General features: G+C 37.3%; 1 protein-coding gene across 32 annotated transcripts in view; it reads right to left on the reverse strand.

The window, feature by feature from the left end:
• ZNF438 (zinc finger protein 438) overlaps positions 1-17,197 on the reverse strand; it is a 388,718-nt gene that overhangs the window by 17,042 nt on the left and 354,479 nt on the right. For 23 of the 32 annotated variants that reach the window (XM_082619994.1, XM_082619999.1, XM_082620003.1 and 20 more), the window contains 2 exons: positions 10,271-10,386; positions 9,243-9,310 (listed from right to left, as the gene is read on the reverse strand). The exons of 1 other annotated variant lie outside the window; for it this stretch is intronic. In XM_082619994.1, the coding sequence (XP_082476120.1) occupies positions 9,243-9,310; positions 10,271-10,329 (127 nt within the window). In that variant the 5' untranslated portion in view covers positions 10,330-10,386. The remainder of the gene's footprint in view (positions 1-9,242; positions 9,311-10,270; positions 10,387-17,197) is intronic. 8 more of the 32 variants (XM_082619993.1, XM_082619990.1, XM_082619992.1 and 5 more) reach the window with 1 other exon arrangement.

Genomic DNA, 17,197 nt, shown 5'->3' on the forward strand with positions numbered 1-17,197 from the left:
TTTTCATGCTCGTAATAAGATGTCACTTGCCTTTTCTACCCTGTTGGCCTCTGCACGTGTTGCGTTGATGGAGCAAAGGAGGTAACTGGGTAAAAGTGAACTCAGGCAGTGACAGCAAACTGTCCAAGCAGCCATATCCTTTGCCACCATACTCCCTCAGTAGAACAAAAAAGCAGGATAAAATTTCAGTTTTCTTAAACCTTGATCCTTACAGGCCTTTTAAAAATTCTGTACGATGACACGGTTCATCCCCCCCAGAGCACTTGCGCTGCTCGTGGAGGCATGACGGTGGCCACAAGGAACAGTGCTCATGTGACGGTCTGCAGCTGAACTAGCTGCTCTTCGTGGAATAACCATCTTGACTTGAAAGAACATCTGACAGACATATGTTGAGAGAACATATTCAGACCTGGGTACCTCGCAGACATTTTCTCAGAAGTGAATGAACGAGCTTTGTCATTACAAGAAAAAACATCTGGCAGTATCCATGGCCAATGATAAAAATCAAGCTTTCGAGCAGCATTAGAATTTTGGAAAACTTGAATCCATCACCAGGAGACTGAAGCTTCCCTACACTTAGTGATTTTTCAGGTAAGGCTGCTGGTTATTTTAACAAATATGATTTTAAAAATATTGTATAAAATGACATATATAGAAGATCTGCGTAACTCAGTGAACTGTTTTCTAATACACATTGCACGATGGACCTAAATGTAACAGAATACAAGAAGTACACTGACATGGTTTCAAATTTCACATTACAACTAAACTTTAAGCTGTTACCTGACTCGTTTAAACTCAGGTATAGTTATCTGACACATTTTGGTGTAGTAGCAAAGAAAATTATCCACAATTATCTGAAAAGGCTATTAAAATACGCCCTCCCTTTCCAGTTACTGTAAAGCTGGATTTTCTTCAAATACTTCAACATAAACAATATATCACAACATACTGAATGCAGGACCAGATAGGAGACTCCTACCATTTTTAGTGAAGCCAGACTTTAAAGATTTGCAAAAAACATAAATCAATGCTAGTCTTCTCACTAATTTTTTTGCTTTGGAAAATATAGCCAATTACACAAAATATGTTATTTATGTTAAGCTGTAGTGAGATTACTGTTATTTTAAAATGGATTCACAAATACATATTTTTTTAGTTTATAATCTCAAATATGGTAAATCCCATTTGACACTATTGACATAAACAAATATTCTTTGAGTCCTCAATAGTTTTTAAGAGTGTAAAGGGGCCTGAAACTAAAATGTTTGAGAACTGCTGACTACATGAAATCTAATTCAAGCTCTTTCAAGATTCTGATTTTTTTTTGTTGTGTATGTGAATGAGAATAGAAAATAAAATCTGGAAATGTCTTGCTTTTGGTTGATAAGTTTTTGTTTCCTTCACGTTTTTCCCTTGTGAGAATATAATATGGCAGATCCATGAGACAGAGTTGTGAAAATGAAGTGTTTAAAGGTAATTTATTCTAATAAAAATATAAATTATAACTAAATATCACTAGTTGGAAATGTTAGAATACAGCTTAAATAAAAAAATTTTTTTGAGAAAAATATTATAAATATTAATGCTTTGAAATTTATTTTACTCAATTTATATTCATGGAACATCTAATAACATACTTAAACTAATGACATTTGTATTTTTCTCCAATTTTAAGAAATATCATCACAAGATTCTCTTAGTAGTATTAGAACCTTTGAAAAAAACAGAGCATTGTTCTTCTTTCAGAACTTTTAGCAAAATGTATTCAAAATCATTTAAAGTTACTTTATCAAAACCAAAATAATAAGTTGCTGTTTCTAATATAAGTTGGATATTGGAATTTCTGTAAATGTTTTTAGGGTTTTGGTGCCAATTAGTTTAAAGACAAGAACAATATGTTCATTCAAAGCACGACTAGACTTACAAATTTCCATTCCTATTAGTAGTAGACTTTTACCAACATAAAAGGCCTCGTCTATACTTCTGGCTTGCATAACATCTAAATACCGCTGTCGAAATTCTTTCCTTTAGCCCCACTCAGCTTATCACACCAACTATCTGCATAAATAAAGATGTAAGCACCTGCTATATGGCAAATGGTCTCGGGGGCAGATGTTCCCATCCTTGCGTTCATGTTGCTGGGGCCGCATACATTATCTGAACAGATGTATACAATCTGAAAATGTTGGGTCCCACGGTGAGATGTCTCCAACTGCTTCCTATCAAAGTACATAAATGCTGTTTGCACCTGCATTTATGTTAATGATAGAGAGGCAGCAGGGGTTCTGACAAAGTGAGATGTGATGCTATGAAATACACTTACATGGTTCATTGGAGTTTCTGAGAGACTCTGCTGCTGAGTGGCTACAGTGACAGTGATACAGGCCAGAGGAGATGATCTGGTGAGTAGCCTACTTTTTAAGCAGTGGAAATCTGGCCATTTCAAACAACAGAGATACTCATAAACCGAATTTACTAAAAAGAATATTCTAGACTCTAGTATTTTATCTCAAATAGGAGAATAACTCCCCATATGAGGCCTACCTGATAAGGTTTAGGCCACCCAAGTCATTTCCATTTTGTTCTACAAGGAAATTTCTATAGGCTTGTGTGTGTTTTCCATTTGCACTTCTGTCAACAGCATAACATACTAATACAGCAGGTTATTACATTGGAAAGTTCCAATTTCCAACGTTAAGGAGTTAACCAAAACCAGCTTGAAAATGTCAATTTGTACTTGGTCTGCAACATAAAATGGTACCAAAAGCCCAAGAACAGCACTTACGCCGCTAGTTAAGATCAAACTGTTTCCATGTGAATGTCACATATTTAGAAACATAATATTTTGGTAAAACATAGGGCATGCCCCTCCCTGCCTTTAATGAGGTCACAAAGCCACCTTAACCACTAAGTGCAAAGCATCAAAGTACAGTGCTTCTCCTTGCTACTGTGTATTAAATGTGAGCACTGAAGAGACAGTTCACAGCAAGAGTTGTCTTTGTAGCTTTACTGAGCTAAGAACTTGTGGTCACTTTCAAATAATATACTTATTACCTGATTAACTTGACACCGATCATATCAACGTTACCCAAAGTTATTATATCTGCGTTCCAAAAGAACTTTCATTCTGTAACTGACTCTGAGATTTATATTGTGCCCTCAGAGTTTACAAAGTGCATTCATACATGGTTGAGCCTCACCTGCAGATTCCATATGTGTGCACTCACCTGCTTGCTAAAGTTTATTTGCAACCCCCAAATCCATACAGGTGGCACTGTCGTGGTCATGTGTAGGCATGCACAGGCAAAAAGTGTGTGTCATGTTCCTAGCAGTAGTTGATGCTCTGCCTTGTTTCAGCTCCCATACTGTAAACAAGTGTCCTTTTTGCAGTCTATTTAGCGCCACATTTAAAATTTTTTTTTCCTTTTTGTTAGTGATTTCACTGTTTAAAACAGCTCTCGAGCATAGTGCTGATATGTTGTGCAGTGTTCCTAAGCATTAGAAGAGTCTGATGTGCCTCATGGAAAAAAATACGTGTGTTCGATAAGCTTTGTTCAGGCATGAGTTATAATGCTCGTCTGTGAGGCCAGTTAATGTCAAGGAATCAACAAGATACATTCAGTGAGGTGTCTTTAAACAGAAACACACATAAAGCCAGGGTTTGTGTTGATAGCTGATGAAAATGACCAAAGGCTCACAGGAAACCTAACCCTGCATTTCCTGTAGGAGCCATGGTGCAGTATTAGCTAATTCACTGTTTGTGGTGACTTTACAGAATGTGACAGATGCAAATGACGAGAATCAACAGTACCTTATCTCATTGGGCTGTGTCAGGGCGAAATTAACATCCCCATCTGAAAGATGAAAGGACTGAGGCTCACAGATTTAGCCAAGATCACAGAGCCTAGAAAGAAGGGCCGAAGAATAACCGGAGCTCAGCTGTCCAGCTCTTAGCCTGGTGTTCTCTCCCCAGACTGAGAGGGACCGGGAGGACAAAAGACAGGAAAGGAGCTTAGGAAACACCTCCAATGCCATGTTCGAAGGGTGAAACTTTAGTTAGATAACAAGACAATGAGCCACTCTTAGGTTGAATTCTCATAGAAGGTCAACTCCTGCTTGGATAGACAGCCCAGTTTTATTCATTGAAACTGAGCTACAAGAGAGGAGAGCTTAGTTTGGTTTTCCTTTTCCCCCCTTTGCTCCTTGCCCATTGCCCCTCCAAAGGCAATAAATATTTGTTAAGTGGACACATAGACTTGACAACTTCAGCTTGGTGTTTCATAAAAAACAAAGATTAAGATCTTTTCATAGCATCTGAGTAATATGATTTTTTTTTAAAGTGTTTGAGAGTTTAAAGCACTTTTAACAAAATTTAATATGTATTTGAGAAACCACTACATGCCAGGATGCTTTAAAGCCCACCAAAGACAGAAAATTCATTAAGAAGTTTGGGCTTCCCTGGTGGCGCAGTGGTTGAGAGTCCGCCTGCTGATGCAGGGGACACGGGTTCATGCCCCGGTCCGGGAGGATCCCACATGCCGCTGAGCGGCTGGGCCCGTGAGCCATGGCTGCTGAGCCTGCGCGTCCGGAGCCTGTGCTCTGCAACGGGAGAGGCCACAACAGTGAGAGGCCCACGTACCGCAGGGGGAAAAAAAAAAAAAAAGAAGTTTACATAAAGAACCCAACTGATACTAAGAGTCTAAAATAAGTAGGATCATTTTCCTAAACTTAAAAAAAAAGAACATTATTAACTACCTACCCCAAGTGTTCCTTGAGTTCAAAAATTCTATATTCACTAAAACCGAAAATGTTTATTTCTGTAAGATGTAAGTACAGCTTTTTATGTCTATAAGACATAAGAATATATTTTTAGGCTGTGCCATGATTATTTTTAAAATATTTCACTGAATCAGAAAATCTAGGTTTTTTTTTTTTTTTTTTTTTCACAGCTCCAAATCTGAATTCACATGAAAGACAGTAATGGCTATTGGCTTCACAGTTAAATAATGCACAGGTTTTGAAAATTAGTAGGCATGGTACAGAGTGTGTTTAGCTAACTGCAGTGTTTCTGAAGGGGGTCATTAAGACCCACTACTTCTTACTCAAAAGAAGTAAGATGCCTCAAAGCATCTGCCATTTTCTCAGCGCCATTTATCCTTACTCTCACTGAATAAAAAAATAGCACTCACAATTTGATAACTGTGTTTAAACTACACAAATGTTATGACAGAGCTGAGGAAAGTGTTAGAAGACCTCTGAGACCCTTCTACTCACAGCAGACTTGCCTAGGAAATGGCAAAACTGAATTGCGAAGCTGGCGAGTATCTAAGAGGTTTGAATGGCTCCAGCAAAACAGACCCTCCCGGGACCTAAGACTCTTTTCTGACCAATGAACAGTGGGACTTGTATTAATTAACTGTGTGGGGACTTGACACTCATCCTGCCCTCTCCAAGGTGCTCACTTCAATCCTTAACTGGCACAACTACAGTCAACTTCTTCCTGGCACATAACAAGGGAAAACTGTCCCTCTAAAGGAACCATTTGGCAAGGCTGCTCACTTGTGTGTTTCCTCATCTGGCAAGTAAATCAATGCCTTTGCATTTTCAATCACTGTGGTGGTTTTCTTTCCTTCAACAAATTTAAAGTGGAAGTTACGACTGTAGTTTGCCTTATCATGTTGTTTTCATGCCTTTTTTTTTTTTCCAAAACATGGTTTATCACTTGCTACAATTTGCTGTTTTCCAACACAAAATACATGTTCTTACATTTTTATTAGTTTATCATTTGAAAATACCAAACAAAAAAAGAAAGTTATGGGAAAACCATAAATCCTATCTCCAAATCCTGAATGCACGAGAAGATAGAATATTGTAACAAAATAAGTCTGATGAACTTCTGGAGATTCTATAAGTAATACTTTTACACAGAAAGGGATAATAACGACACTATTATAATGGAAAGCTTTTAACATAGTACAAATTATCTGAGTGATGTTACAATGTTAATTTCTTTATCCAAAATTAGGAAACATTTAAATAGAAGGCACTGGAATTTCTAATTAGTTTCCTCTAGTTCTTTCCTAGCTTTAATCCACATCCTGTGACCCCCTAAACCCCACCTGACTGACTTCTACACTTGTGCTCACATCCTGAGCAAATGCTACCTCCTGTCGTGTTTCCTGACCAGCCTCAAACTTCTGGCTCAACCAACTGTTTTCCAAGTACGTCACACTCAGGTCTAATACAGCATTTGTCATGCTTTATTCTGGTTAATCACACACACGTCTGCTGTTCTACTAGGGTTTTGTGTTTTGTAAGAGCGCAGACTTCTGTCTGATTTATCTTTGGACCCCTCAGAGCCTCCGGCATAGTTCCTGGTCAGTACTGTCTCGGGGATCATTAAATCTGCTTGCACTGTATGAAATTTTGTTAGAAGATAGTGTCATATATGATGCCATGGATTTTCTTAAGCTCCACAACTCTGCTGTGATGTCCTACCTGAATGTCATACGTTAACGTGCATGTGTGTGCCTGTGCGCGCGCGCGTGTGCTTACAAGTGTGAAATTTGAAAGTACTGTAATTTATAGACAGCCATTTATAGACAGCCAATTTATAGACAGCCAATAGTTCATTACATAAATCACTCAGCATTTAATTAATGAATGACACGTGATCAGCAAACTTTTCACGTCTCATAAGTGATTGTATTTGATGAAAGAAATGAAAACAAAATCATAATTTAAAAATCTGGCATTTGTCTTTGTTAAAAAATATTAATAGTAATCCAGGACACACAGAAAGCATTTGATAAATGAGTAAATTAATGAATAACCGGGCAATTCTTAGGCCTCATAGCTTTCCTTACCGATATAATTTCCCACGATACAAATTCTAATTTCTGTTTACTTTGGATTGAAATAGCTTTAAGCATTCATATATTTAATTAAGCACAATGTTTCATCAGAGAAGAAAAAGGGGGATGATCTAAAAACAGATTAGAGATCTTCTTTATAAATTTACAGTGTGACACAGGGGACAAACAGTCTTGGATTTTGATGGATCTAGGTTCAGATCTTAGCTCAGTCACTGAACTGGTTGGTGACCTTGGTAAAAAAAAAATGTAATCTCCCTGAACCACAGAAATAAAGATTATATTGAACACCGTGAGCATTAAATAAAACAACGGATGTCAAGTTGTAGGTGGAGTCACTATTACACTGAGGCCCTCGATTAATTGAGATCTTTTAGTTATTATATCTCTTTCTCTGTCAAATTCTGGGTTTGGGACTTACACACCTTTGGTCCCAGGAAAGGCTGATGCAGAATTTGTGAGAGCTGCTGAATTCTTGCTAGGCTTGAGGGCATCTTATACTTTGGTCAAGTCAATGGAGGTAATAACTAAGCTTACACAGCAGCTCAGAGAGGTAGACACAAAACCAAAACAAAGTAAACCTTGAGGAGAGCAAAGGAGGCAGGAGGTGTTGAGTGGAGACAAGCTTTACTTCCCTGTGTCAGCCAGAAACCCAGCAACTCGTTGCTTAGTTACTCACCCTGACTCATAACCTGCTAGAGCTGGGAAAGAACGGCCAGGAATCCTGGCTTCGCTAGTAAGAAACCCAGGCTTAGGGGCACAATAACTCGTCTGGCGGCCCACAGCCGGTTGGGGCTATATCCGGGACAGGCCCCAGCTTTCCTGACGCTCAGTCCAACACTCCTTCTTCTAAGCAGCCACACCTCTCCTCGCCTGCTCAGAGGAAGGAGGTCAGGCCAGCTCGGACACCGATCAGCCACAAGTGCAGAAATCTTCCCGGGGACACGTACCGAAACGCTCGCGGGCGGCCACACTTCTAATTGCTAGCGAGGGCCTGCTATCCCTGCCCCTCTCCCGCCGTCCGCTCTCTTGCCCTAGTGTCTGGGGCTAGGACGTGTGCGATTCTCAAGGGCTCTTACTCTCCCTCTGGCCACGGGCCTGGATGAGAAGCCAGCCGGGGGTCTGCTCTGCGTTCACTTCCCATGAGCGCCCCTGGACCACGCGTGGCCTTTGAAGGCGGCGAGGCATCCCCAGCAGGAGGCAGCCGTGCCCATCTCCCCGCACGGGCCTCCACCCGCGGGCAGGGCCCACGTGTTAATAACCACCCCTGAGAGCAAGGGCCGCTGTCACCTCATAGGGGCCCGCTCCGCGGGGAGCAGCGTGCAGAGTGATTTACATGCATTACCTCCTTCATCCCCACGTCACCTAGAGCGTAGGGCTTACTTCCTTCATTTTACAGATTTATAGATGAGAAAGTGACAGTCAAGTGATGTACCCAAGGTGATGCACTGCAGGGGCAGAAATGACTTTCAGACACAGACGCCACGCTCTTCACAGTTACGCCGCCACCTTTCATTTTGGCAGAGCGAACAAGGAGTGTTTTCTCCAGTTCAGGGGTCTTGAAAGCAAATGCCCTCCTTTCACGAACAGCGACACCTTCCACTAAGGAAGCCCAGTTTTGAATCATTTAAAGGCATTATTTTTCTCACACACACATACCAAACCTTCTGTATGGAAGAGAATCAGTAGAGGCCGGGGAAAGACTTGAATTCCTCTTAAACGTTAGACTTTGCCGTTTATACTGAGGAAAATTTAGTTGTTCTTTATTCAGAAATGACTCTATCTCCACCTGTAAACGGCTTTCCTGAAAGGTCCAGGAGCTCTTGCTAAAAAAAAAACCCCCATGATTTTCTTTTTAAAAATTCATATGGAGGGGAAACAGTTTCTTTTGTTTCTTTTTGTTAAATGGGTATATGGGAAGAAATAGGTCAAAAATGTATAAGCAAACATCCTCTCTCTCTCTACATGTGTGCTGTGTGTGCATACGTGTGCATGAATTTATATACTGTATACATCCTTCTCACTAGAACGCATGTCATTCTGCTTCGTTAAAGCCAATACTCTGTAACTTCATTTGACATCTGTTAGCGCCAGCTAAATTGCCAGCTGAGGTGCTGGCGTCTGTGAGTTTTACGTGGAATGAGATGGCCTGCTCTCAGTAAAGGGGACGTTGTCTGATAAACCAGGAATCCACAGACACTCAAGTAATTTACCAAAAGAAATCAACTTTCGTGTGTAATTGGATTTTTTGTTCTTAGTTCCAGGAAATAAGTCACCTTATGGTTAGAGGACAGTGACCTTAAATGCATTAGTTAAAACTCTTTACGACACACGAGTTACCGGTTTCCCTGGCATGGCTTATCTTACCTTGATCTTTTGGTGGTACTGATAAAGCACTCTGCATTATGATGTCTTTGACTTGAATAACAATTTGCCTAAAAATAACCAAGCACAAATAATAATTAGAAAATAACTGAGATGCCATGTTAACACAAACGAAAAATATAAATTACAAGCTTTTTATCTATAACTCATGAGTAATAAGGAATGGACTGAACTATTGGGAAACTGAAGTTTTAATTTTCCTTCTAGTTTTTATACAGACAGGCTTTTACTGAATGCAGTGGTGTGGGCTTGGAGAGGGAGCAGTGACACACTGAGAGGGCCCTGTATCTGCCTCTCTGCCCTCATAGGGTCAGGGAAATGTGCAAGTAGGCAGTTAAGGTTCCCTAAAAATGCCCTGCCTGATAATTATGTTTTATAGATTCTGCTTAAGAAATAACTAAAATGTTTAACAATATAAGTAAAGGCAGTTAACTGCAATATAATCATTTGATGAAACATAATTCAGTCATTAAAATGCAATTTTGAAGATTACGTAGCAACATGGAAAATGGTGATGATACAATGTACTGGATGCACACAGCAAATGACATACACATGAGGATAACAACTATACAAAAAACGAAGGCAAGACAGGAAATATGTTAATATGTATATTAGTCTTGTTCTTGGTGATATAATTACAGGTGTTTTCCCTTCCATTTTAGCTACTTTCCAAATTGTCTAGAATACAGGGTTCCATATTAATAAACTATTTGAATGTATAAGACAATTAAAGTCCTTGAAAAAATATAGGTAAATATTTTTGTAAGCCTTCAAACATGGAAGTGTTTCTAAGCACGACACCAAAGACAGAAGCCATTAAGGGAAAGACTGATGAATTTTTCCATTGAAAATTTTAAATGTTTTTAAAATAGAAAAACTAGGTAAAATAAAAGGGCACGACTTCTGCTTCCAGCCAAGACTGAACAACAGAGACCAGGTTTGCCCTCCTTCCTGAAACAACCAAGATACAGACAAAATACACAAAACAATATTTCGAAACACTGGACCTTAGGTCACGAAGACTGATCTTTGAGAGACAGGAAATAAATGAGGTGAAGGCTATCATCCACAGCGCAGGAAGGGAGAAAGCTGGTGGAAATTCCCAGAGTAATGAAGAAAAGAGCTGGAGAGAGAGAGAGAGAGAGAGAGAGAGAGAGCGCGCAATGAATAGGGTTCCCATCAAGTAGTCACAGGTCTGTTCTTACAAGTCAGACTGAAAAAACTCCTAATTCACAGAACGCTGGGCAGAGTACAAAGAATAATCTTGCTTTAATAAAGGGGAAGAATTGGTCCTACGTCAAACATTTCTTTGGTTTCACAAAACAAATCTTAAAGCAAGACCTAAAAGGATCAAACTGTTTCCAAGTGTCTTACCTGTGTATTTAGAACAAAGCTCAAGAATATTTATAGAAAGACAAAAATATCCATCACCCAAGAAAGTAAAAGTCAGAATGTCTGACATCTAACAAAGAAGTGTCAAACAATACAAAGAGGCAGGAAAATATGAGCCATAGTGTAGAAAATAATAAAAACTGACCCTGAACTGACACAGATGTTAGGATTAGCAGACAAGATCATTAAATGTATAACTGTATTTCATATGTTCAAAAAGTTTAGACAGGAAAGATATAAAAAAAGACCCAAATAAAATTTCCAGAGATGTAAACTACAATATGTAAGGTAAAAAAATACACTGGATAGGATTATCAGCATATTAGGCATGTCGGAAGAAAATACTAGTGAACTTGAGCATAGTAATAGAGACTATCCAAAATGAAACTCAGGAAGAAGAGAGTAAAAGAAAAATGAATAGATCATCAGTGGGCTCTAGGACAACTTTAAGCAGTCTAGTATATCAGTAACTGGAGAAGAGAGAGATGGAAAGTCAGAAAAATTATTTTAAGAAATAGTGGCAGAAACTTCCAAATTTGAGTAAAGCTATGAACAGATCCAGAAAGCTCAAAAAACCTAAAGCATAAGAAACATGAAGACTACACCAAAGCATATCATGACCAAATGGCTCAAAACTGGTGAAAAAAGGAAAGATTTAAAGTGAGGCAATGCAAGTAAGAAGACATTAGAGCAGCATCTTTAAAGTACTTGAAGAAAAAAGATCTGTAATCTAGAATTCTATGTTCACAGAAAGTATCTTTCAAAAATAAAGGAGAAATAAAGGCATGTTTGTATACACAAAAGCCAAAGGAATTCATCACAAGCCCACCCGCACTACAGGAATGTTAAATGATGCCCTTTAAGTAGAAGGAACATGATATTAGATTAAAATATGGATCTATATACAGAAAGGAAGATTTCAATACTAGAAATCAGAACTACATGATAAGCATGTAAGGCTTTTTTCTTAATAAAATCTCTTTAAAATATAATGGTTTAAATAAAAATAATTAACACTGCATTGTGGGGTTTATAACATATGTAAAAATAAAATGTATGAGAATTTCAGGACAAATGTAGAGAGGGGAGAAATGTAAGTATACTATTGTAAGGTTCTTTAGACTACAGGTGAAGTGGTATAGTATCACTGGAAGCTAGATTATAAGTTAAACATGTATATTATACACCCCAAAGCAACAATTAAAATCACGAAACAAAGAATTTTATCTAATACGCCAACAACAAAAAGATGGAATTATAAATATACGCAGTTTTCAAGGGAAAACAGGAAAAGAGAACAAAGAATAGGTAGAACAAATGGAAAACAAAAAGCAAGATGATAGATTAAAACCTAAACATATCAATAATCATATTAAATATAAATGATCTAAATATCCCAATTAAAAGATAGATGGGACAAAAAAGCAAGACCCAACTACATGCTGCCTGTAAGAAAGGCACTTTAAATATAAGGACACAAACAGATTACAAGTAAAAGAATGGAAAAAGATATATCATGTTAGCACTAGTCAAAAGAAAGGTGGTGTGGCTATATTAGTATCAGAAACAGTAGATTATAGAGCAAAGAATATTACCAGGCATAAAGACGGTCATTTCATAATTATAAAAGGACAACTCATCAAAAGGCTATAGAAATCCTAAATGTTTATGTCCCTAATAACTGAGCTTCAAAATACATAAAGCAAGAACTGATAGAACTGCAAGGAGAAATAGAGAATAATTAATAACCAATAATTGGTAAAAGAAGCAGACAGAAAATCATTAAGGACTCTGGAGATTTGAATGACACTATAAACCAATTTTACCTAATTGACATTTATAGAACATTCCACCCAATACAACAGAATACACATTGTTTTCAAGTGCACACGAAATATTTATTAAGGCACCGTATTCTGGGTCATAAAAACAAGGCTCAATACACTTAAGAGGATTCAAGTCACAACGTATATTCTCTTGAGCACAATGGAATAAAAGTAGAAGCCAAAATCACAGAAATGTATCTGGAAAATCTCCAAATATTTGTTAACTAAATCACACACCTATAAATAACCTATGGATCAAAGAAGAAACCAAAAAGAAAATTAGAGTGTGTTTTGAACTGAATGAAATGCAAACATAACATACCAAAATTTGTATGATTCCATTAAAGCAGTACACAGCGGGTAATTTAGAGCACTAAGCATCTATATTAGAAAAGAAGGTAGGTCTCAAGCCTCAGTTTCCACCTTAAAAACTAAAAAAAAAGTACAATTAACCCAAAGTAAGTAGAAGAAAGGAAATAAGAGATCAGAGAAAAAATAAGTGAAATGGACAACAGAAAAACGGATAAAATCAATTAGATCAAAAGCAGATTCTTTGAGAATATATAAAATCGATAAACTTTTAGCTCAACTGATCAGGAGAAAGAAGACACAAATGACCAATATCAGAAATGAGAAAGGTGTCATCACTACAGACTACCACTATTAAAAAGACATAAGGGGGCTTCACTGGTGGCACAGTGGTTGACAGTCTGCCTGCCAATGCAGGGAGACACGGGTTCGTGCCCCGGTCCGGGAAGATCCCACATGCCGCACAGCAGCTGGGCCCGTGAGCCATGGCCGCTGAGTCTGCGCATCCGGAGCCTGTGCTCCGTAACGGGAGAGGCCACAGCAGTGAGAGGCCCGCGTACCGCAATAAAAAAAAAAAAAAAAAAAAAGACATAAGGGTCCATTACAAACAACATTTTGACAATAAATTTGATAATTTAAATAAAATGAACAGTTACCCTGAAAGACACAAACTACCAAAGCTCACTCAAAAAGTGAGCCCTATGTTTTCAAAGAAATTGGATTTTTAGTTAAAAATCTTCCCTCAAGGAACTCTAGGCCCAAATGGTTTCTTTGGTGAATTCTACTGAATATTTAAGGAAGAAATAAAACCAATTAATTAATACCAATTATACACAAAAATAATATTTAAGGAAGAAATAATACCAATTATACACAAATTCTTCCAGAAAACTGAAAAGGAGGGAATTCTAAGTATCTAATTCTATGAGGCCAGCATTATCCAGAATCCAAAATCACTCAAAAAGTCACTAGAAGGAAAGAAATCTCCAGACAATATCCCTCATTAACACAAATGCAAAAATTATAAACAAGATGTTAGTAAATCAAATCCAATAATATTAACACATCCTGACCATGTAGGGTTATCCCAGGAATGTACACTTATTTAATATTCAAAATCAATGTAATTCACCATATTAACAAAGTAAAAAAAGAGAAACTATGTGATCATCTCAATAGATGCAGAAAATGCATGTGACAAAATCCAACATTCATTCCTTAAAAAAAAATCTTTTAGAAAAGTAAGAATAGAAGGAAACTTCCCCAACTTGGTAAAGGACATCTATGCAAAAACCTACGGCTAACATCATGCCAACAGAGAAGAAGTGAATGCTTTCCCTCTAAGTTTACAATTAAGAGAAGGATATCTACTCTCACCATGTCTATTCAGTATTGTATTGGAAGTTCTAGCCAATGCAGTAAAGCAGAAAATGAATAAAATGCATCTTCACTGGAAAACAAGACATAAACTGTATTTGCAGATGGTGTGATTATCTACGTAGAAAATTCAATGGAATCTATAAAAATAACTAAGTGAGTTTAACAAGGTTAAAGAATACAAGATCAATATATAAAAATCAATTACATTTCATACACTAGTAACAATCAGAAATGAAACAATAAATCAGAAATTAAAATTTAAAATGCTATTTGTAACAACATCAAAAATATGAAATAAGGGTAAATCTGAAAAAAAGATGTGAAACACTGAATACTACAAAACAATGATGAGAGAAATTTTTAAAGATGTAAATAAATGGAGAGATATACCACGTTCACAGATCAGAAGACTCAATATTGTTAAAATGGTAATTCTCTGCAAAGAGTTATAGATTCAATGGAATCTTAATCAAAATCCCAACAGACATTTTGTAGAAATTAACCAACTTATTCTTAAATTCACATGGAAATGCAAAGAACCCAGAACAGCCAAAATCATTTTTAAAACGAAGACAAACAGATAATACTCTTTTAATTTCAAGACTTATTAGAGTCCAGAAATAGACCCATACATGTGTGGCCAACTGAGGCTTCATAAAGGTACGGAGGGAAATCAGTAGAGAAAAGACAGTCGCTTCAACAAATGGTGCTTGGACTACTGGCTATCCATACACAAACAGCAACAAAACTGCGAGATATACCTCATACCACATGCAAATCCAAACGGCAACAGACACCTGCATGTAAAATCTAAACCCACAAAACGTCTAAAACACTATGGCTTGTCACCATGTAAAGACATCTTAGGTAGAACATCCAAAGCATAATCCACAAAACAACTAATAAGTTGGACTCCAAAATTAAAAACTTCTGCTCTTTAAAAAACTGTGAAGCAAAGGAAAAGACGAGCTGCAGAGTGAAAGAAAAGAATTGCAAATAATAAATATGTAAAGACATTATATTCAGAATAAAGTACTCTCAAAACTCAATAATAAAAAAAACATGCAATTTTAAAACAACAGGCACAAGATCTGAAGAGATACTTCATCAAAAAAGATATGGCTTGCCAACAAGGACATGAAAAGATGCTCAACATCCTTAGTTATTACAGAAACGTAAGTTAAAACTACAAATGTAAGTGAAAGTCACACACCTATTAGAATGGCTATAAAAAAAACAAAACCCACTATACCAAGGGTTGGCAAGGATGTAGAGGAAGTGGAAGTCTTTTACACTGCTGGTGGTAATGGGAAATGGTACAATTACTTTGAAAAATAGTTTGGCGTTTTCTTCATAAGTTAAAGATACACCTATCATATGATCCAGGCAATTCCTTCCTACTGTACAAAGAATGTTCACAGCAGCTTTACTGACAGTAGCCCCAAACCAGAAACAATCCAAATGTTCATCAACAGGTGAGCAGTTAAACAAACTGTGGTATGTCCATTCAACATAACACTCCTCAGCAATGTAAAGGAATAAATTATTGATCCACATTACAATATGGATGAATCTGTGAAAACATCATGCTGTATGAAAGAAGCCAGATAAAGAAAGGGTACATATTTTATGCCCTCATTTTTATAAATGTTTAGAAAATGCAAATTGTAGGAACGAAAAGCCGATTAATAGTTGCCTGAGCACAGGAAGACAGAGAGTTGGGAGGAAGGGCCTACAGCTGGGCATGACGAACATATATCCACCTATTAGTGTGAAGAATACATTCACTACCTTGATTGTGGTGACGGCTTCATGGGTGTTACATACATATAGCAAAACATACTGCATTGCACTTTAAATACATGTAATTTATTGTATGCCAATTACACCTTAATACAGCTGTCAAAAATTAAGGCAAATATTGGGAAAAAATGGAAAATTTACAATAGATATATAGTCACCCACTTACTCATTTAACAAACAGTCTTTGAGGTGCAACTATTCAAGGATATGGCAGAAATGGTCTTTACACTCTCAGGTCTGTTATAAACAAATTAATAAGAATGAGAAAGCACTCCATAAAACTAGCAGACTTATATAAGTCAAACTAGTAAATCATTAGAATGTCCAGCCTTACTAATAACCAAAGAAATGTAAATTTAAAAAAAAAATTTTTTTTAATTTCTTTCCCTAAAAAATGGCAAAAATAAAAAAAGATAAAGCAATGCATGCTTAGAAAAAGTCTACAGAGAGGTGCATGCAAAGTGTTTGGGGGTTATTTTTGCAGGATGCACCCTGAGCCTTAAATTTCTGCATTCCTTTTAATGTAGAGCTTCCTTCCACTTCAGAAAATTATGATAATGTGCAAAGCTATATACTACCATCTTCACTATCATCCTCCTCATTATCTTTTTAAAATTCTTCAGGGTACCATTTAAGATATACACCAAGTCAATTAGGATATATTTTTATAATGAAACTATTATAAACACTGTTTCTTAAAATATATATATATATATATATATATATATATATTTTTTTTTTTTTTTTTCTTTTTGCGGTATGCGGGCCTCTCACTGTTGTGGCCTCTCCCGTTGCGGAGCACAGGCTCCGGACGCGCAGGCCCAGCGGCCATGGCTCACGGGCCCAGCCGCTCCGCGGCATATGGGATCCTCCCAGACCGGGGCACGGACCCGTATCCCCTGCATCGGCAGGCGGACTCTCAACCACTGCGCCACCAGGGAGGCCCTTCTTAAAATATTTAAAAATTTGAAAAATGTTTGCCACACATTTTTATATGAGGGGAGTTGGTTACTGTACCACTCTGTAAGCAACTTAGGAGAAACTGCCACATGTTAAAAGTGGCTATCTCTCTGAGTGAGGAATTAAACTGTTATTTAACTTTCCTTCTTATGCTTATGGACATATTGCTATGTTTCCCCAATGAACAAGTACTATCTCTGCAATTGAGAAAAAGCAAAACAAAAATCAAGTTTTTGTTTTAATTGCTTTGGAACGTTATATTAG

Source organism: Mesoplodon mirus (genome assembly GCF_964341445.2).
Source record: "Mesoplodon mirus genome assembly, chromosome: 4".
In the NCBI taxonomy this organism is placed as follows: domain Eukaryota; kingdom Metazoa; phylum Chordata; class Mammalia; order Artiodactyla; family Ziphiidae; genus Mesoplodon; species Mesoplodon mirus.